The sequence below is a fragment of the Anabrus simplex genome, chromosome 5, assembly GCF_040414725.1.
Source record: "Anabrus simplex isolate iqAnaSimp1 chromosome 5, ASM4041472v1, whole genome shotgun sequence".
NCBI classification, from domain to species: domain Eukaryota; kingdom Metazoa; phylum Arthropoda; class Insecta; order Orthoptera; family Tettigoniidae; genus Anabrus; species Anabrus simplex.
Genome location: NC_090269.1, coordinates 241,576,496 through 241,599,230, shown reverse-complemented (window position 1 = coordinate 241,599,230; position 22,735 = coordinate 241,576,496). Strand labels below are relative to the sequence as shown.

Below are 22,735 nucleotides of genomic sequence, written 5' to 3'. Positions count from 1 at the left end.
AAAGGTAAACACTTCTTCAAACCACTTAAAAATTAAGCAGAATTTTCAAAATGGGAAAAGGCAATTCCCAGAAAGGACAAAAAGCTTTCTGATAAGTGTTATGTGTGCGATTCACATTTTTCTGATGAATTTATTGTTAAATCAGATTCATTAGTAATACAAGGCAAACAGGTAGAAATTCCTAGAGATAGAATTAAACTGAAAACTGGCGCTGTCCCTCATATATTCCCCAGTTTGCCACAATATCTCACAAAACAATTAAACAAACGAAAATCACCCTAAAAAAGACAGCCTCCAAAGACAGAGGAAAGTTCAAGAAACAAATCACACAGGCCTCACTGCGAATTAAATTTTGATGCTTTTTCTGAGAGTGATAAAAGAAATGAGATAGATTCATACACAGCTAAAAAGACAATAAGGTCACTTAGAAACAAACTAAAGAGACAGGGACGTAATATAATGACTATCCGCAATAAATTGAAAATAACTAATGCTAAGATTTTGTTGCTAGAAAAACAACTAAGAGATTCCAAATTACAGCCAAATTATTCGAGTGAGCCGACATTAAGCAGAAAGCAAAAGGTGATTATTGACACCATGCTAAAAAAAATGTCAGCTAAGAAATAAGAAAGGAATGAGATATGATAATGAATTCCTTTTAGATAGTCTCTTATTTAAAATTAAATCACCTAAGGGCTATAGACACTGTTTAAGGCATGACATGCTTCCCCTTCTGTCGGAGGCTCACCTGCGAAAATTAGTTAAAGGTCTTAAGTGCCCTTACGGGGTGAACACCCATGCCATTAGTGCTATTGAGAACTATTTCTGCGATGAGAAGAGTGAAAACAATCGTACAGGAATTCTCACATATGAGGAAGTAAAACTGAGAGATGTCAGTTTAACACCAACTCATTAAAAGGTGATAGATTCGTAAATTTAGGAGAACACATCCAAGAACATGGGAAAAATAAACTCTCAAATCATGCGTTAGTATTCGTGTTTGTGCCCCTATTGAATAATTGGGTTCAACCCGCTGCTGTGTATGCAAGCCGAAATTCCACATCTGCTGATATTTTGTCACGAATTTTAATCCAGGTGGTCTTACAACTGGAGCAAATTGGCACCAGAATTATAGGTTTCACCTCAGATGGAAGTCAGTCTAATAAAAAGGTGTGAAAATGTTTAGGAATAAATGGAAAATAAGGGAAGGTTATGTGCTCTATTTCTAATCCCTTTGACTCTAGTAGGAGACTTTGGGGTTTTTCAGATGCTGTACATATAATTAAGTGCATCAGAAATAATTTTCACGACAAAAGGCAAGTCTATTACAATAATGAAGTTGTGGACTTTAAATTCTATCAACAAGTTTTTGAAATGGATAACTGCCATAAGTTTGCAGGTTTGAAAGTTTGCCAAAAGCTAATGTCTGCACATATAGACCCCACTTCATTTCATTGCATGAACGTGAGACTTGCTTTTCAGTTATTTAGTAATTCTGTTGCAAATGGCATAAAGTTCTTTAAACAGATAAACACGGAAGGATTTGAAGACAGCGAACTGACAAAAACGTTCACAAGGGAATTAAACATCCTAATAGACGTATTAAATACGTCTATACCGGAAGGGGCTCTTTATAAAGATTCAATAGCGCATCAAACCTTAATAAAATGGAGAGATAACCTCAGTGGGAAGAATAATACTTTTGCTTCAGAAAGAACTCTTGAATCCCTGAGTAACAATTGAGAGCACCATACAGGTGTTCGAGTATTTATGGAATAATGGTTTCTGACATGTGCTCACAGCCAAATTTAATCAAGATCCACTAGAACGGCACTATACTACACTCAGTAAGTTGTGATGACCACCCTTCAACAATAGATTTTCTTAATTTACACATGTTGCAATCTATTTATATCTCAACCAAACTTGCCCTGTCATCGGGTAGTAATTGTGAGCCCATATTTGAACTGACATTGACATCATTCGTCAATCAAATGAGAACACTGGCTAAGAAGACAGGAGAGACAAATAAGGCTGTAGTAGAAAATGTACAAAAGAAAATAAGACAAGCCCTAGACTTCACTGAGAACATGGATGACCTCTTACTGGACTGGGTAAACAATTTAGGTCTAATTAACTGTGATAGCCGCAGTCTTGCAGAGGAGTGTTTGATTTATTATCTAGGAGGAATATAGTACGCAATGTATCCAAGGTCACAAAATGTCATAAATGTGTCAGCCTGCTTCACGGAAAGCCTGCAGAAGAAATACTTGCTGCAGCCCTCACGTTTATTAGGGACTATAGCAATATATACAGCACTGACAGCACTTTCCTCAACCATCCTTCAAGAGCAGTTTATAATGAGTTCGTGCAAGTTGAAAGTGTAGTGTAACAAAAACTCTCCTGTGAAAATAGTCTATGGGGCGATATATTTTACGAGTGTTTGGACAGTTTGCACAGTATAACTATTAATTCAAAAGAATTAGGATGCTGCAATGACCATGTTGCAGACATTATCCCTAAACTTGTGTTACATTAGATGAAATGTCGATTTTATTTTGTAACAAGGCAGATGAGAAAGGAACTGAAATCTTCTAAGACCACAAAGTCTACCCGGAAGCTATCAAAATTATCTGACAACTGACTTCTGGAATGGTAAGCAAAAGCATAATATTTTGCATGCAATAATTGTCTTTTATTCGTATGCTGACTTATAAGCTCAAGCTCAAATACTGCTGGGAGAGCGGCCTAGCAGAGGAACCGATGAACTAGGGGAGTGATCACACTTCTTCCTTCTATTCGCTATGGTTAGACTGTAGAAAAAAGTCTGAAACGAGAAAGAATTTAAATAAGGGTGGTATCTTAAAGGAGAAAACCTTGTAAGAATGTATATTGGTGAGGTCGGTCGTGTTGTGTTTAGCATCCTCCCTTATGCCATGTTGTTAACTGACTGAGTTTGTACGTGTGTGAGGAGCTTGCAGTATTTAAAGATAAAAATTTTTCATGATGTTCCGTATTGAACTGTATCACAATTAAATTGAAATTACAAATAACGTAGTTCAACCTATTCAATACAAGTAAATAAGAAATGTAGTGTTACATTCCTATTTAATTATAAGCGGAAGTGGTATCGGTTTCAACCTCAATCTGGGTCATCATCAGCCGAATAAAATGCAAAAACAATACATACATACATACATACATACATTATCATTATAGACTGTTATGCCTTTCAGCGTTCAGTCTGCAAGCCTCTGTGAATTGAATCCTCGATTTGCAACTAGTGTTGTGGCCTCATTTAGGTCTATACCTCTTATCTTTAAATCGTTAGAAACCGAGTCTAATCATCATCGTCTACCTCTACTTCTCTTACCCTCCATAACACAGTCCATTATTCTCCTAGGTAACCTATCCTCCTCCATTCGCCTCACATGACCCCACCACCGAAGCCGATTTAGCGTACAACTTCATTCATCGAGTTCATTCCTAAATTAGCTTTTATCTCCTAATTCCGAGTACTCTCCTGCCATTGTTCCCACCTGTTTGTACCAGCAATCATTCTTGCTACTTTCAGTCTGTTACTTCTAACTTATGAATAAGATATCCTGAGTCCACCCAGCTTTCGCTCCCGTAAAGCAAAGTTGGTCTGAAAACACATCGATGTAAAGATAGTTTCGTCTGGGAGCTGACTTCCTTCTTATAGAATACTGTTGATCGCAACTGCGAGCTCACTGCATTAGCTTTACAACACCTTGATTCAATCGCACTTACTATATTGCCATCCTGGGAGAACACACAACCTAAATACTTGAAATTATCAACATGTTCTAGCTTTGTATCACCAATCTGACATTCAATTCTGTTGAATTTCTTACCTACTGACATCAATTTAGTCTTTGAGAGGCTAATTTTGATACTGTACTCATTGCACTTATTTTCAAGTTCCAAAATATTAGACTGCAGGCTTTCGGCACAATCTGCCATTAAGACCAAGTCGTCAGCATAGGCCAGACTGCTTACAACATTTCCACCTAACTGAATCCCTCTCTGCCATTTTATACCTTTCAGCACATGATCCATGTAAACTACGAACAGCAAAGGTGAAAGATTAGCCTTGTCTAACCCCTGTAAGTGCCCTGAACAAAGAACTCATTCTACCATTAATTCTCACTGAAGCCCAATTGTCAACATAAATGCCTTTGATTGATTTTAATAATATACCTTTTAATTCTATATTCCCCCAGTATAGCGAACATCACTTCTCTCGGTACCCTGTCGTATGCTTTCTCTAGATCTATGAAACATAAATACAACTGCCTATTCCTCTCGTAGCAGTTTTCAATTACCTGGCGCATACTGAAAATCTGAAACCACACTGGTTTTTATCCAACTTCCTCTCAACCACTGATTGCACCCTCCCTTCCAAGATGCCAGTGAATACTTTGCCTGGTATACTAATCAATAAGATACCTCGATAGTTGTTGCAATCCTTCCTGTTCCCTTGCTTATAGATAGGTGCAATTACTGCTTTTGTCCAATCTGAAGGTACCTTACCAACACTCCATGCTAATTTTACTACTCAATGAAGCCATTTCATCCCTGCCTTCCCACTATACTTCACCATTTCAGGTCTAATTTAATCTATTCCTGCTGCTTTATGACAATGGAGTTTTTTTTACCACCCTTTCCACTTCCTCAAGCGTAATTTCACCAACATCATTTTGCTCCTCCCCATCAGCTTGGCTGTTCGCAACATCACCAGGATGATTTCCTTTTACATTGAGAAGATGTTCAAAATATTCCCTCCACCTCTCCAGTGATTCCCTGGGATCTATTATGAGTTTACCTGAATTACTCAGAACACTATTCATTTCCTTTTTCCCTCCCTTCCTAAGATTCTTTATTACTGTCCAGAAAGGTTTCCCTGCTGCTTGACCTAGCCTTTCCAGGTTATTACCAAAAACTTCCCACGACTTTTTTTTGGATTCAACAAGTATTTGTTTCGCTCTGTTTCTTTCATCTACGTACAAATCCCTGTCTGCCTAGGTCCTTGTTTGGAGCCATTTCTGATAAGCCTTCTTTTTACGTTTACAAGCTACTCTCACTTCATCATTCCACCAAGATGTTCGCCTTTTCCAATCTTTACACACAGTTGTTCTTAGACATTCCCTTGCTGTTTCTACTACAGCATCCCTGTATGCCACACATTCACTTTCTATATCCTGAACCTGCTTACTGTCTACTGTTCGAAACTTCTCACTAATCATATCCATGTACTTCTGTCTAATTTCCTCATTCTGGAGATTTTCGACCCTTATTCGTTTGCAGACAGATTTCACTTTCTCTACCCTAGGCCTAGAGATACTTAGTTCACTACAGATCAGATAGTGGTCTGTATGATTGAAAAATCCCTGGAAAACTCGTACATTCCTAACAAATGTCCTGAATTCGAAGTCTGTTAAGATATAGTCTATTATGGATCTGATACCCCTAGCCTCCCATGTGTAGTGGTGAATAGCCTTATGCTTGAAGAATGTATTCGTAACTGCTAAACCCATACTAGCACAGAAGTCCAGCAAACGCTTCCCATTCCCATTAGCTTCCATATCTTCCCCACATTTACCAGTCACCCTTTCGTATCCTTCAGTTCTATTCCCAACTCTCGCATTGAAATCGCCCATTAGCACTATTCTATCCTTGCTGTTTATTTTTTATTTTTTATTTTTTTTGCTAGGGGCTTTACGTCGCACCGACACAGATAGGTCTTATGGCGACGATGGGATAGGCAAGGCCTAGGAGCTGGAAGGAAGCGGCCGTGGCCTTAATTAAGGTACAGCCCCAGCATTTGCCTGGTGTGAAAATGGGAAACCACGGAAAAACATCTTCAGGGCTGCCGATAGTGGGATTTGAACCTACTATCTCCCGGATGCAAGCTCACAGCCACGCGCCTCTACGCGCACGGCCAACTCGCCCGGTATATCCTTGCTGTTGACCCTGACCACAATGTCACTCATCCTCATATGCACCCTCACATGCAGAATACAGGGAGACAATTCTAGTCCTAATTCCTCCAACTGAAAAATCTACTCACATCATTCGCTCATTTATGTGCCTAACAGAAACTACGTTGCGTGCAATGATATTCCTGATAAAGAGCCCTACCACAGACTCTGCCTTTCCCTTTCTAACACCCGTCAAGTACACTGTATAATCTCCTCTATCTCTTCCTCGTTATCTCCCCTTACCCGAATATCACTTACTCCTAGCACATCCAGATGTATCCTCTTTGATGACTCAGCCAGTTCTACTTTCTTTCTTTCTTACATAAGCCCCATTACTATTGATAGCTCCCCATCGAATTCCATTTCGTTCGCCAAGTTGTTCCCAAGGAGTCCCTTGACTCCGTTACTCCCATAGGTCCGAGGCTTGCTTAAAATGTTCTGAGCTTGGTAGATTCATGAAGCAGGATGCTACCCTACATACACATAGTCCAAGTGAGGATCTCTCCTCTAACGTGTTATGGACCACCGGTGAATTGTATAGTCCTAGCCGCCTGAGCACAAGGAGGACCATGACTCAGAATATGTGCAAGATGCCCACTCCCATTCCATAGCAACTGGTATCCCGACTCTCAGGACCACTTACTAGGCCACTCAACCATTGCCCATGGTTCACGAACTAGGACATGACTACAGTAACCCACACCATGTCAACTGTTCTAAAGAATCTACAAGATCCTAGTTACAGACTGGATCATTAAGCTATTCACCAAGTTCCGTTGGCATTTGAAAGCACAGTGCAGGACATTCAGAAGCTAGCAATTTGCTTCAATCAAGCTACTCATCTTCGACTTCTACACAATTTTGGGACTTCATATTTATTAAATTGTGTTGTGACTTCGCGCCTGATAGTATATGCAGGCTGGCTCACTTAACTGTTCACCTCTTCTCGTAAATATTTTGAGACACAATGCCGAACTTTGCATGTGTTGTGCTACTATGCAGAAGATTGCGCCTGACTTCATATAAGTGACTGACCTTCTACTTCTTCTAGATTTTACGATTTAACATCGCGCAGTGCCAATCCCCATTATCTTATATTGCTTCTTCAACTGTTTTTGTGAAAGACTCATTCTTTAATTTCTTATTTACCTATGCATTGTTTTTGCATTTCATTTGGCTGATGACCCAGATTGGGGCCGAAACCAGTACCATTTCCGCTTATAATTAAATAGGAATGTAACACTACATTTCTTATTGACTTGTATTGAATAGGTTGAACTACGTTATTTGTTATTTCAATTTAATTGAGTTTGCGGTAGGCAAGGGGAAGCAGAAAGGAGAAGTAGGGGGTGTAGGGAAAGTAGGGGGAATGCTGTGTAGGGTGGAGCTAACGGAGAGAAAGCGTGTTAGATGTTTTTCCGGATCCTTTTTGATGGCTTTCCTATATAAATCCAATTTGGTAGACTCTTCTAGCAATATAATGATATTCTCTGTTATTTCATTAATATTCTGGCTAGGGTTTTGTTTCTGATCTCTCTCAATATAAATATTTTCCAGAATATTAATTAATTTACCTTTATTTAATGTTCGCAAAATGGTCAAGTCTTTTTCTATTGTCGTAAAATTGTGTTTATATTCAGTCATATGTAGACTCACGGCCGAGTATTTCCTATGTTTCTCAGCATTAACATGTTCTTGGTATCTTACTAAGAAATTGCGTCCTGTTTGCTCAATGTAAGAATTGGCACAATTTGAAAACTTAAGTTTATATATCCCGGAATTTGAATATCTCTTATAATTTGCAATGCTTTGATAATTGAAAATTAAATGCTGATTATTTGTTATTAGTGCAAAAGGCTAATTTGAAATTAAGTCTCTTAAAAATATTAGTAATCTGGTAAATATTTCCATTATTATATGTGAAGGCAGCAAAGTTTTTCTTTTTATGCTCTTTTATCAGCTGTGTTTGAGGTTTATTCTTTATTTTATTTAGTAATCTATCTATGTAGTGTTTTGTGTACCTGTTGCCTATAGCTTTGTAAATGAGATTAATTTCTTTTTGAAGATCGTTTTTGGACAAGGGGATGTTAAAGGCTCTATTTAACACGCTTAAAAAGGATCGTATGAATCTCTTCGTATGGTATTTATAGTTGGGTCAGTTTTCTAAAGATTGAAACGGATAAATTTTCTTCTTTTCTTTCAACGGTTAGATCCAGGAAATTTAGTTTTTTTATTGTTCTCCGTTTCTAATGTGAATTTTATGAAAGGGTCTAAACTGTTAATTTGATCTATTAAATTAGCGCTGCTAGTGATCTGTTCATCAATAATTGCAAAAAAGTCATCAACAAACCTTAGCCAGAAGATAATACCTTTTTCTTCATTTAAAATTTTATGTTTTTCTAAATGACCCATGTATATTTCTGCAAGGATACCTGATGCTGGGGATCCCATTGGGAGACCTCTCTGTTGATATACAGTGGAATCTTGGATTATGAGCATAATTCGTTAATCCAAAGCACTCGTATATCAAAGCAAGTTTTCCCATAAGAAACAATTGAAACGCAGGTGATTCATCCACAACACAAAAATATTTATTCGCATACCATTTCTAAAACAAAATATAACGTAAAACAAATTAAAGTGCACTTTTCCTTACAATAAAATCATTGTTGGTGTGAGGGAGACGAGAGATGACTCGAGAAGAGTTACTGTGTAGCACGAATTTCACTAACGGAATCACTGCTATCTGTTGGCTCACTGGAATTGTTTTCTTTTCGTGCAACTTTAACAAGGAACCTGTCCAATGGCTGTTGCTTTTGGCTCTTTTTCATGAAAACGTGACATTGCATTGCCATTGAACTGATTCGTAATTTATGAGCTTCATATCCGTATTGATGATTCACACAAATGCATTTGCATTTGAACTAATTCATTGCTCGCACTGCTCCAGCCTTATTCAGGTGGTGTTTTTCTACAAAATCTTGCACCGTTTCCCACATTTTGCACTTCTCCCGAATCTCAGTTGAAGTGAGAGATTAGATTGACTTTTCCTCCTCCTCTTCCCCGGACGAGATCTCGATAACCTCCTCCTGTTGTTCGCGATGCAGGTCCATCAGTTCGTTGGTGTTCATTTCCTGGCTATGTTCTTCCATCAGCCCTTGAATATCTCCGTCATTCACCTCCAGCCCCATAGGCTTCCCTACGGACGCAATTTCATCGACAATCGGTGGCTTATTGTCACCAACAATCCCCTCAAAGTCATATCCAGGAACACTGTCAGGCCACAGCTTTCCCCAAACGGAAGTAAGAGTTCTCTTGTTGACTCCATCCCAGGCTTTATCGATGATCTTCAGGCAGTTCACGATGGAGAAATGATTTCTTCCAAACTCTCAGAGGTTTGTTTCTTCGGTCACTTTGAAGCATCGCTGAAATAGTGCTTTGGTGTATAGCTTCTTGAGTTCAAAATGACTTGCTGATCCATAGGCTGGAGTAGTGTTGGGAGGAAGGAATTTAACCTTAACGAACTCGAATTCCTCCAGTAAGTCGTCCTCAAGGCCTGGAGGATGAGCAGGAGCATTGTCCATAACCAGCAAGACTTTGAGCGGCAGATTATTTTCTGAAAGGTATTTCTTCACTACAGGACCAAAGACCTTGTTCATCCATTCAACAAACAAACAGAGGAGGAGAAAACGTAGGCACACGTGACGCTCGTATTGCGGAATCTCACATGCTTATCAAATTACAATTTATTTAAAATGTTTGCTCGCCTTGCAAAACACTCGTAGACCAAGTTACTCGCATTCTGAGGTTTCACTGTACTGTGTTATTGAAGGAAAAATAATTATTGATAAGGGTAAATTCTAGGAGCAGCATAATTTTTTTTAATTTCATGGTTACTAAGTTCCTTATGTGTCCTTAAGTTGTTCTTAATTATGTCTAGGGTTTCCTTCGTGGGGATGGTAGAATACATATTGGTAACGTCGAATGAATTCAAGGTGAAAGATGGTTTTAATTTAGTCTTCTCAATAATTTTACAAAATTCTATTGAATTTCTAAGTGTAGTTTGACTTTGGAATGTGTAGTGCTTTTTTAAGAAATTATTAATAAATTTAGAAGTTTTATAGGTAGGGCTGTTTTTAAAGTTAATAATTGGTCTTACAGGTGTGTCGGGTTTGTGTATCTTAGGCAAAGCCCTTGCTGTCGGTAGTCTTGGATTCATATTAACTAAGCCTGATATTTCATTATCATTACGGATGAAATTAATGATTTTAAGTATTTGTTTCAGTTTTCTTTGAACAGAGTTAGTAGAGTCTTTTTTATTTATTTTTAAAATTTTTTCACAGCCGGAACAGTCAGATCTACCTAGCACAACCTCGATGAACAATATCCCTCTCTAAGGATAATAATCACATCAACAAGAAAGATTATTCACATATGACTGTTCGTAACGCCAAGGGCATATTTGCACAATTAAGCAGCAGCCTCAACTTGGCATCTTGACACTGCTTCACACAGCAGAAAACATACGATCGTATATTTTTATAATTACAAGATCTTACTAACAATACTCAATCTTATCCAATTTACTGTTAAACATCCAGCTGTTGTTTATAATTAATTGACTTTGATTTTATCACGATCAGGTACTCTTTACTCAAGACTGCTGCTATTTCAATGGTCTGCAGGTTGCTATGAAGAGGATCCATTTTTAGCTTTGGACTTATTTAGAATGTAGACTGACCAGCACCAATAAGTTTTTAATTTTCATGTGTTCAAGTTACCATCAATTCCTGATACTCATAGTGTAATGTGACATCTTTTTATAGTATAATTGTAGCATATTAATGTTAAGAGGTTTGTAATGTGTAATGGGACTTTCTTTGTAAACTATGTATGGATAGACAAGGTTTCAGACATTTGACCTTAAGGTTGCCTACAGGCTGATGATGCCCTTAAGAAGGGGAAAAACATGTCCCTGAGAAGTTTATATAGTATTATGTAAATTTCAACCACGTAACACGTGGCATATATTGAATAGGTGGTGATAATATACAAATTATTTTGTGATAATTTTGCTTATAGTAATAAATTATTTTGTGATAATTTTGCTTATAGTAGCAATCTCATATAGGCCCCGTGCCAAAGTGACATTGAAGTCTGAAGAGGCTCTACAGTACTCAACGTGCTGCCTTGTAGATAAAGTAGGGTATTATGAAAGGCTAAGGGAGTTCACCCCGACGGAAAATCCTTTGAATGTGTTAGGTCTAGCAAGTCAGCAAAAGAAGAGTGGAGAATTGATGATGATATATACTGTTAAATGCTGCACTCAACACCATTCACAGGAATGTAGGAAAATTGATGTACAAGAAACATAAGAAAGTAGTTAATGGCCTTAAATTACAGTCAGGTAACAACTTCACTCAAGGTTCCACTACTACGAGTAGGCTCCTAGATCTTCAATGTAATTTCTTCTCTCATTGCATGATCAATTTTTTGTTGCATGTCTGCAGGCTAACAGGGAACATTTCCTTCACTTGCTTCAGTATGTTAAGTTTTATTAATGGTTATTTTTTCTATCAGATCTATTAGTTTGTAATGGTTGATGGTTTTTGATAATGGCTCATACTCGGTGTGTGTGGGCTAGAATGCTTTCCTTTGCACCACACAACATGCGGCAAGCATGGAGATGATTTGACAGTACCAAAGCAAATCCACCTCCAAACAAGCCAAAAGGCTTCCACTATCTGGACCTTGGCACTAACTGGGATAGCGTGGTTAGCTCTCTGCCTGGCTGCCTGTCTCCAGGAATTAACTTGGTTCTCATTTCTGATGTAGGCTCAGTGAACTCCAAGGTTATATGTCCCTCCAGAAGGGTAAGTACTGTTTAAACCGTTAAGTTCACAAGCCACTAGGTTCCCCTCGTTTGATGGAACTATCCTGAATAAAATAAACTCTGAGAGAATTTTGACATTATTAAATTTTGTTTGAGTAGTTCTAAACACACACCAACATATATTTTCAATATTGATTTTGCTTCTATTTATAATGGAAGATACTTTATTTAGATATATCAGTCAATCAATCAATCATTCAATCAATCAATCAATCAATCAATCAATCAATCAATCAATCAATCAATCACTACTGATCTGCATTTAGGGCAATCGCCACATGTCGCGTCAAAATACTCAAAATTTTCAATATTTCTATAAGTTTGCTCACCTGATGGATGATCCCCCTTCCCTTCGGCCACTAAACTTTTGAAGTCTGAGTTTAAATGTCTGAATGACAGCTAATCTAACTTAGCTTTAAGACAAAAGCTGTCAACATAACATTTCTTCTACTGATGCATTCAACAGAGGCAAAAATATATTAGTGTATTGCTTTGTCATTACTCTATTCAAATATAAAGAGGTCTGCTGCAAATATTTTGGTAACATGAGGTAACAGATTCTTTGAAAAATGGTTACAATGAAGGAATGTGTTGCTTGGTAACTTAATAAGTTCAAATCAAGAAGGGATTAGTGGAGGGTTCAACCAGAGGATTTGGCAGCACTCTAACGGTCTGAGTGTCAAAACATTCATTTTCCTAGACCCATACAATCAGGACAGATCAGTAGGGTATTAAACTGCTGCTGTCTGAATCAAACAAGTTATCAGGAACCTCAAAAAAACAAAAAAAAACAAAAACAAAAACAAAAACACCATTAAACACAGTTTAAATTCTCTATAATCATGATTCACAAATTCACTCTGTGTTAATAAATGTCATCATTTACAGCATTCTGAGTTAAGTCAGTTATCATCATCATCATCATCATCATCATATAAGTCAATACTGTTCAAATTAACAATTTTATTTTCATAAGTTATTAGTTCCTGAATATGATTTTTCAAATGGTTTCACATCACACTAACTCAAGATAAATTTTTGACAATGATGAAGTAAGAAAACACTAGGACTGGGAAAGAATTGGCTGTGCTTTAATTATGGTACAGCACCTACAACCACAGACAACCATCTCCAGGGCTTTTTTTTTTTTTTTAATGGGAAAGGGCTACGACTGGGAAGGTCGTAGCCTTAATTAAGGTACAGCCCCAGCATTTTCCTGGTGTGAAAATGGGAAACCATTTTCAGGGTTGCCAACGGTGCGATTCAAACCCACCATCTCCCGAAAGCAAGCTCACAGCCATGCAACCCTAACTGCGTGGCCAACTCACTCTGTTTCAGGGCTGCTGACTGTGGGGTTTGAGCCCACTATCTCCCGAATGCACGCTTATAGGTATACAGCCTGTACCATGCAGCCACTTTGCTTGGTACTGCCTGAATATATGAAGTACACTGCCAACTACAGTAGCCTATTTGTTGTTTATGAGAAATGTTCAATTACTGAAATAGGAGCATAATGCAAGAGGGTCACATCAAGAAATACCCAACAGCTGCTTCTAGGTAACAATTTGTACCTAACATAATATAAGTTTACAATTACTATATTGAGAAACCTACTATTGGACTGATCAACAAATAAAGCTTATTTACCAGTAATTCTTGAGCATAATTATGAACTATCCAGTTCAAAGAATTGTCTGACAGCTCAAAATGAAACGTGTGTTAAAATGGTAAACTGTTTGGGAGACTCACTTCTCAGCTTTATCCTCTTACTTCAGTACCGGTAGGCCTACTCAGGTACTCCCATCTCCAGTTTATTACAACCTGACAGATTTATTTTAAGTGAATAAATAATAACACTTCACTTTATAGAATTCTTGTGTAAACAGGTTTTGGTTGCTGACCTACACAATATATTTTTGAATTCTGCTATGTCAAGTATTTTAATAAGAAGATATATATATATACTGATTTTTGTTTTATCTACTTCATGTGCTGGGTTGAGTAGCTCAAGTGGTAGAGCGTTGTCCTCTGAGCCCAATTTGACAGGTTCAATCCTGACTCACTCTGTTTGAAGGTGCTCAGATACCATCAGCCTGAGTTGGTAAATTTAGTGGCATGTAAAAGAACTCCTGCAAGACAAAATTCTGACACCTTGCATCTTCAAAAACCTTAAAAAAAATAGTTAGCGGGATGTAAAACCAATAACATTATTATTATTCAATTTCATGCACACCAAAGTAAGCATCTGCTTTCAAGGAGAATACTGATAAAGTTGTGTCATAATATATTCCATTACCTGAGAGATGAATGCCTTCTGCAAGAGCATATGGTGCATATGTAAAAACCAACATCATTCCAAATTCCAGAGATGGATTTTTGCGTAGATCAACATGTTTCAATAGTAATGCACTGATAAGAGCGAACACAACACCTATTCCTGCTGATGCAAAAAACATCAGGCAGAATCTGTTGAAACCTGTTATCACAGCCTCTGAAGATGTCATAGTTGGGTTGTTGGATTCAAGAATAGTTGTCGTCAGCACAATTGCAACAGCATCATTTAAAATGCTCTCTCCAAATACTAACATGTTAAGAACTGGATCAACATCCATAGCATGGAAGATGGCAACAGTGGCTACAGGGTCCACAGCAGAGATTAAGGACCCAAAAGCAAAACTCTCTGCAAAACTCAAGCGGTATGCAACTTTGGCCAATCCTAAAAGATAAACACCTGCTCCAATTATTAATGCAGAAACTGTGGTTCCAAGGATAGCGAATACAAGGATAGAACCTATATTCTGAAAAAAGTTTCCTTTGTGGAGATTGTATCCAGATTCAAAAATGATTGGTGGCAGTAAAACCAGAAAGAAAGCTGTAGGAGAGAATGCTTCTTCTTTCCTCCAGTTAGCAATGTTCTGATTGGACATTAAATTGATAATAAGTCCAATTAATGCACCAAGGAAGACAATAACTACACTCTCTGGTAAATACTGAAAATTTGTCTGTAACATTAAATGGATCAACAAAATACCCAAAGCTAGAACACACAGCACAAAAAATATAGACATTGAACTATTGTGCTCTTCTTCTGCAGACCCTTTATCTGGCAACACAGGTTCAGCTGGCAGAGGGGTAGTTGATGAGGAGGCGATATTAGTGACATTTGAGGGTGGTTGGTTGACAGCTACAGCAGAAGTTGTGTTTACAGTGATATTGCTTGATTCGGTGGACGTAACTGGCTGTGAAATTTTACCAGCATCATTTGCAGTCGACACATTCTTGAGCGACGACGTTTTCTCGCTAATTTCAGGTTGCTGTACATTATTCGGGGTTTCTCTTTTATTTATCTCCTCAGATACTGCGTCGATTCCCGCAGAAAGAAGATTAAAGTTAGTCTTCTGCAGAACATCGGAAGAGGTAGCAGATGTGAAAATGACACAGAAAAACAGAAATATTAAAATTCCATCAAAAGAAAAAGATGGTGGCCAATGAATTCTACTGATTAAAACACGCATATCTGAAGATCAAAGTAACGAAGACAAAGTGAAAATAAATGTGGAGAAGACTTCTTACAGGCAAGTCACAGCCATAACATATCAGCTGTGAGTTCGTGACAAAACTTTTCCGGCAACAGTGCCGCCAACATTGTACCAACATTATATGATTACATAATATTTTCTGACTTCCCAAAAGGTCAGAATCGCAGAATTATGCGGCATTGATATACTTTTTTGGTTTTCTGTCAAGCTTAATAGGTCTGGCAGACGAACAATTATATAATGTATATAGCTTTAACTTTGTATTTGAAATCAATTCGCTGAATCATCGGTTCAGGCCTGCGGCACATAATTCATTTCTTGCATCAGTAATAGTAAAATGTGCTGAGTAATTGTGATTAAGATATTTTTCAGCTTCGAAATTTGTATATAAGTCGGTTGAAGTTACATTGTTGCAGTTGTGGACAAGAGTGCTGAAGAAGCTTTCGTGAATGTTTGTTCTTTCTGCATCTCATAGGTTTGTTATCACTATCAGGATCTTGATAGCTAGTTTGTCGACCCTGATGTGAATATTCAGTTGTTAACAGGCGATTTGTTTATTTTAGTTATCTACTGGATGTTTATATTGCAGTAGATTTTAAAATCTTATTTACCTTACTTCGAGTGTGGAGATAAAAAGCAGTATTCACCTGCCTGCAACGTATTACATCATTTCAGCCACAAAATCATGTGAGTAAGGTTTTAGTATTTAATTCGTAATGTCTATCTAATCCATTTGTATGGTTAGGTAGGCCCTATCGTATGTTTATTGGCAGGAATGGTGTGAAGATCGAATTATCAGCTTTTTAATACGCCAGTAATTGTTTGGTGTACAGAACGACTTGATGTTAAGTCCATAAAAATCAGTAGGCATCATGTATATTGGAATTTCTGTGTTACTTCGCTTTTCAGAATAAATGCTCAAGTTCTTAACAATATGTGAATGTCTGTAAGTCTCGACAGTTAGTCTCGTATATAATTTATCAACAAGGGAGATGATCCAACTGGTTTGAAATCATTAATCAGATAAAACCGGGTGAGTTGGCCGTGTTGTTAGGGGCGCGCAGCTGTGAGCTTGCATTCGGGAGATGGTTTACTGTGGTTTCACATTTTCGCACCAGCCAAATGCTGGGGTTGCACCTGAATTAAGGCCACGGTTGCTTCTTTCCCACTCTTAGGCCTTTCCTGTCCCATCGTCGCCATAAGACCTATCTGTGTTGGTGCGACGTAAAGCAAATTATTTTAAAAAATAGTTGAGAAAAGACTAGCTAAATAACTGATAGTAAATCTGCCACCTGGGTGAAAGCCGTAAATCCAGATTAGTGGTGATAGATTGATTGAATTTCTGGTCTGGATTTTATAATTAAATTATACTTAAATTGACTTGTCTCTGCTTGCACGCGAGATCTGATGAATAATAATATAAGAGAATTTATTGGACTCCAACCTATTCAATACATTACAGGATGTTAACATTTTTAGTTAAACATTGTTAAAATGGAGACATGTTTCTCACTTGGTAGTTGCCCAAACTGCTCCCTAAACAAAACTATATCGAAGCACAGGACAAGAAATGAAATCAAGGATACCAGCAGGGAAGGTGGACGAAGGAAAATGTATAATAATAGGAAAAAAGTACTCCTTTATTTCATTTTATTGAGCAGCATTGCACGAAAGTCGGCGTTACTCATCAGCTTGGGAGTGTCGCTGTCGGAAGCTCCTTTGCTGTCGCCGTTGGTCGTAGGGGAGGGAGTCGATCTGGCAGTGCTGGCCGCAGTGCTAGACGGGATTGTGTTTGTGAAGTTTGTCGCTGCATTGCTCAACTTTGCCCTCTGAATGGAACTGGGAACGAACATCTGTGTCCTACTCCGACCACGCGGTCCAGTTTCTTTAGGTCCACCACCGAGGGACAGAACAGGAGCAGCGCTGGCAGCAGCAGCGGGCCCTCCTTTTCTCTCGGGTGGTTTACTGATCGCAACGGATATTGTGCGGTCACCCAGGGTCATACCATCAGTCTTGATTAGTGCGTGGGCAGCTGTAGCCTCGTCGTGAAAGTCAACGTACGCCAATCCCTTCGAATGTCCGTTTCGATACGTAACGATGCGGACATCTTTCAACTTGCCGAATGGCTTGAACAGTTCCTCGAGCTCCTCCTTCGTCGTTGTCAGAGGTAATCCTCTTATGAAGAGTTTCGACTTCTCCAAATCTGTGCTGTACTTGAAGCCAGGCTTCCTTGTCTGTTTGTCAGGATCGCATTTCGATACATACATGGGTCGACCATTGATCGGATGATGGTCTTTCTTCAAAGCTTCCGCAGCTTTGGCCGGTGAGCTGAACTCAACGTAGCCAAAGCCTTTGAACCATCCCTTGAAATCTTTCACCATTCGAAGGTCCGTGATGGTTCCGACATCCGCAAACTGCTCTCGCACCGTGGATTCTTCTAACGAGTAGTCCAGATTGCTAACAAACACAGTGCAGTTGTCTTTAGCCGGGTCGTGGGGCACCGTCACTCCGTGGGGACCTTCTGACTTCTCCTCCGGTTTAGCCTTCTTTTGAGGAGGCTCTTCCTTGGCAATCGTTGCAGGCTCGACCTTCGGTGGCAGAGGCTGGCCTGGGGGAATTACAACTGACTCTGCTGCCACAGAGGCCCATTTTCCACCATCTTCCAGCTTCCTCTTGGCTGTGTCTCTCTTCTTGCCTCCTCCCTGATTGCGAGGGTCTTGATGATGCTGGAGCTGTCTTCTTCGCTCCTCCCTTCCCACAGCCTCTGCCTCCTTGGCTGCTTGCTTCTTGCTTCTTGCGAAGGTCTTGCACAAATTTCAGTCTTGCCTTATATTTAGCTTCACCCGCCTCAAAAGACTCCAAAGTGCCCTCATCCCTCTCGAAGTTGAGCCAAGCCTCTCCGATGCTCTCAAGCCAATCCTGGACCGAAGCGAGAGCTCGCTGGAATAAGCGCCTCAAATGCGTGTCTCCGTAGCACTTTTCCAGAGAGATGTACTCGAGCCACATGGTCGCCACTTTGTCGCGGCCCTGACTGAAAATTAAACCAGACGTCTGGTTGGAAATTATGAACATAATATGTAAGAAAGAATACATTTAAAAACACGTACAAAGTCCTATCCTAAACGAAATAACAATAGACTACCAAAGGGTAAATTTCACACAGTGTTCATAGATTTCTCCAAGGCCTTCGATAATCTTAAAAGAAACATCATATCGTCGAAACTAGATTCTCTTGTAGAGGACAAGGCGCTCACTCTTTTGATCCATAACATGTTGATAAATAACACTGTCATCATCTCAGACAATATAACCTCATCGAGGGAGATAACGCAGACAAATGGCGTTCTACAGGGTGACCCTCTCAGTCCTCTATTGTTTAATGTAGCTACCTATGATGTGGTCCAAGCGATAAAAGAGGTGACAAACGAAGTAACCACGTATTTATATGCCGATGATATGGTTCTGGGATCACACGATGTTAAAGAGCTACAAAAAGCACTGGATGCACTGGAGAAGTGGGCAGATATAAATGAATTGCAGGTAAACATCGAAAAGACTGTCTACATGATTTTCAGGAAGGGTGGACGAACATCCTCAAGTGACAAAGTGACGTACAAAGCAGAAACATTAAACGACGTGAACAGTTTTAAACATCTGGGCTTGACGATGCAGACGACAGCAAACTCCTTTAGACTTCATATTAGACTACGTGCTGCGGCAGCTATGAAAGCGATATTTGACATCAAGAATCTAAACAGACTATCTCTCAAGACGGCCATTACCCTGTTTGATGCCAAAATAATCCCTATTTTAACATATGGGGTGGAAATCATTTGGGATAAGCTAACAAAGAATGACCTACACATTCTAGAAAAAGTCAAAGCCCGATTCTTAAAGACAACCCTGTGTGTGTCTAGATTCACTAGATCAAGACTGGTTTATGAACTCGCAAAGGAGCCTTTCCTAATTGAAGATTTGAGATTCAAGCTTGCTCTACCTTATACAGACCAATGGAAGAAACTCCTGGACGAAAGAGTGGCCAAAAGGAATGATATTTGTCCCGAATTCTATACGACTGAAGCAATGACGAACAGAGCATGGACCAATACAAACCAGGACCTCCGACATTTTATCAATTCTATGGCAATTCATGGATACCACTACAAACTCTGCAAAACCAGGATCTTTCCTGAACCGGATGAGAGTTGTGTGTGTACACTGTGTAATTTGACTTGTTCTCGTTACGATGTCGTGGAATGCTCTAAGAGAAATAGGCCTATAATTGACTTATGTTTAAATGACATGTAATCGCTTTATATACACAAATTGTGTGCTATTAAATTATATAAATGGAGACATGTTTCGCCCTCCATGTGGGGCATCATCAGTCATATCAAAGCACCTCAAAATTAAACCAGACGTCTGGTTGGAAATTATGAACATAATATGTAAGAAAGAATACATTAAAAAACACGTACAAAGTCCTATCCTAAACGAAATAACAATAGACTAGTTACACATAGTAAAATACGCTAGTGGTTTCTTAATATTAAAATGAGGCCATCATATGCACAGTATAAAAATGAAAGTAATCAAAGTGTATATGATATTGAGTTCGATGGTAGTTCTACGTAGTATATACAAATGTTGGCAAAATAAAACACAATTTATAATTACTGTACACTTATTTATAATTGTTAAAATTGATGAGGTAAAACATTCCAATTTGTCTATTTGTAATTTGGCTCCAACCAAAATAATCCGCCCTAGGATTCATGAGGTAGTCAACTCCGTTGGTCACTCTCTATTTGAATGGAGTGCACAGTGCAAGTGAACAGCTTTTGTTGATTATAAAATGAGGCTGTGCTAAGACAGAGTTAAAACAACACCGGCTTCAAATGAAGATAGATAAAAACATCATTAGGTTCTTCCTAGTTGACTAAAGGTTTGCGTATATTTTGTTGTTGAAGTGTGGGAAAGTCAGTTGTTGGTTGAATGGGCAACGGTCGAAAATGTTGTGCAGTGCAATCAGTGTTTGAGCTGTCCTACATGTGAGGGAAATCTGAAAATGGAGGATTTGTCTTAATTAGTTAAGTGAAATGACGGAAAAAGAGAAAAAAATGAAAGATGTGAAAGTTAAAACTTACCTTGAAAGCTGTTGAGCTGTTACCTAATTGTTAGGAGGTTTGTGGAGCACTGGCTGTTGCTAATGTCCTGCTCCTCGTGTTGTACGTGTGACGTCTTAGAGGAGGGGAGTGGATTTGAGAAGGCGGGGCTGTGGGTATGTGATTGGCACTTGGGGAGGAGTTGTGTGTATTGGAGGGAGAATAGGGGCGTGATGAGTTGAGCGGCTTAGTGGGGGTGCTTGGAGAGCTTGTTTTGAGGACGTTAACAAGTCTTTTGTCTTTCAGATTTAAACTATTGAGCGAAAATATTAATTGTTCGTAAAGAGGGCTTCGGTTGTCTATTGGATCATTTACATTTTTATTCTTATTATATTTTTGGTCCAAAAAAATGTATAAATTTTCGAACTCGGTCATGAGCCTGCCTTTATCTAGTCTTTTTAAAATTTGGAGATCCTGTTCGATTGTGGTAAAGCTATGTCCGGTGTCTTTCATATGGATGCTCATGGCTGAGTGTTTATTGTGCTTTTGGGCATTGAAATGTTCTGCATATCTAATTGCAAAGATTCTACCAGTTTGACCGATATATGAACTGTTACATTCAGCACATTTCAGTCTATAAATGCCAGAGCCTGAAAATTTATTGTTGTCCGAGTTTATCTTATTGTGGTTGAAAAATAGCTTTTGATTAGAATTATGGGTCTTATAGGCTACCCTAATATCATGTTTTTTTAAAGGGGTAGCGATTTGATGTATAATGGGGTTAATGTAGGTGAATGATGCATATTTAGGCTTATTAATTTTTATTGGGGTGAGGTTTGTGGCCAATTTCAATTTCACTTTATTGATTATTTTCTGTATGATTGAGGGATTGTATCCATTGAAAACAGCTATTTCTTTTATGGTACTTGTTTCTTTTTTTAAATTGACGGTTAACATGGGAATTTTTAACGCTCTGTACACTAAACTGTAAAATGAGGCTTGTTGGTGCGATTGTGGGTGAAGAGAATTTTGTTTTATGGTTGTGGGAGTGAATGAAGGTTTTCTGTGAATCTGGAAATCGAAATTGTTTAAGGTCCTGGTGATTGTAATGTCTAAAAAATTGATGAAATTATTGCCCTCATCTTCTTTAGTAAACTTGATGCAATTATCAAGGCTGTTTAAGTAAGTTAGTATGTCTTCACTATTGTTGCAGCTTTTGTCTATTATTGCTAGTGTGTCATCGACATAGCGTAGCCAAAGACACAAACCATTAATGCTGTTTTGTTATTTTACTATTTTCGAGGTTGTCCATATAAATTTCGGCGAGTATTCCCGAAATGGGATCACCCATGGCTAGACCTTCTTGTTTGTATATCTTATTATTGAACGTAAAATAATTGTTATGAAGGATGAAAGTTAGTAATTATAAGCATTCTTCTATTTCTAACTGACTTAAGGTGCTGTGTTTAGAAAGATTAGTTCATATGATTTCGATAGTTTTTTTAGCGGGAAAGTTCGAGAACATGTTGGTAATGTCAAATGAGCACATTATGTGGTTAGGCTGCAAATTAAATTTATTTAAAGTTTCGCATAATTCTATTGAGTTTTTAATAGGGTGTTTATTGTGAAATGTGAAGTGTTTCTTAAGGAATTTTTGGAGGAACTGAGAAGTTTTGTACGTTGGGCTATTTCGGCTATTTATGATGGGTCGAATGGGAACGTCATTTTTATGTATTTTTGGCAGTGATCTGACGGTGGGTAATTTGGGATTCATGTTGATGAGTTTTTGATGTTCGTGTTCATTAAATAAAAAAGGTGAATTTTTTTAGGAGTGTTTTTAAATTACGCTGAGTTTTTAAGATAGGATCTTTTGAAATTATTGAGTAAGATTTATCGGAAAAGAAATCCTCCGTTTTTTGGATGTAGTCGTGTTTATTCATTAGGACTACGGCATTGCCTTTGTCGGCTTTCGTTACTATAACATTATTGGTATCTACCTTTTTTCTTAATTCGTGGGTTTGTTTGAGAACGGTGAAATTATTGATGTCGGAAACTTCTTTTACAAGGGTGGGTAATTTTTTTTTAATCTCATATCTCACGTCATTTTGTCTGTTGAAGGGAATTTGTTTATTTATGTTGGATTCAACTTCGGCTATTGTGGTAATTATGTCCTCGGCTTTATTTGGACTAGGCCAA

The 22,735-nt window shown here is 38.4% G+C and overlaps 2 protein-coding genes and 1 pseudogene across 4 annotated transcripts in view; 1 reads left to right on the top strand and 2 right to left on the bottom strand.

Moving 5' to 3' along the window:
• LOC136873945 (sodium/hydrogen exchanger 8) overlaps positions 1-15,484 on the bottom strand; it is a 52,070-nt gene extending 36,586 nt beyond the window's left edge. The window contains exon 1 of the mRNA XM_067147321.2: positions 14,192-15,484. Coding sequence (XP_067003422.1) covers positions 14,192-15,410 — 1,219 coding nt within the window. The 5' untranslated portion in view covers positions 15,411-15,484. The remainder of the gene's footprint in view (positions 1-14,191) is intronic.
• Positions 15,485-15,698: 214 nt separating this feature from the next.
• Positions 15,699-22,735, top strand: part of LOC136873943 (glutathione S-transferase 3, mitochondrial) — a 116,855-nt gene continuing 109,818 nt past the window's right edge. Inside the window, exons 1-2 of one of the 3 annotated variants that reach the window (XM_067147319.2) lie at positions 15,718-15,909; positions 15,998-16,121. In XM_067147319.2, the coding sequence (XP_067003420.1) occupies positions 16,120-16,121 (2 nt within the window). In that variant the 5' untranslated portion in view covers positions 15,718-15,909; positions 15,998-16,119. Of the gene's footprint in view, positions 16,122-22,735 lie in introns of all 3 variants that reach the window. The other 2 variants (XM_067147320.2, XM_067147318.2) reach the window with 2 other exon arrangements.
• Positions 17,075-18,506, bottom strand: LOC136874235 (squamous cell carcinoma antigen recognized by T-cells 3-like; annotated as a pseudogene).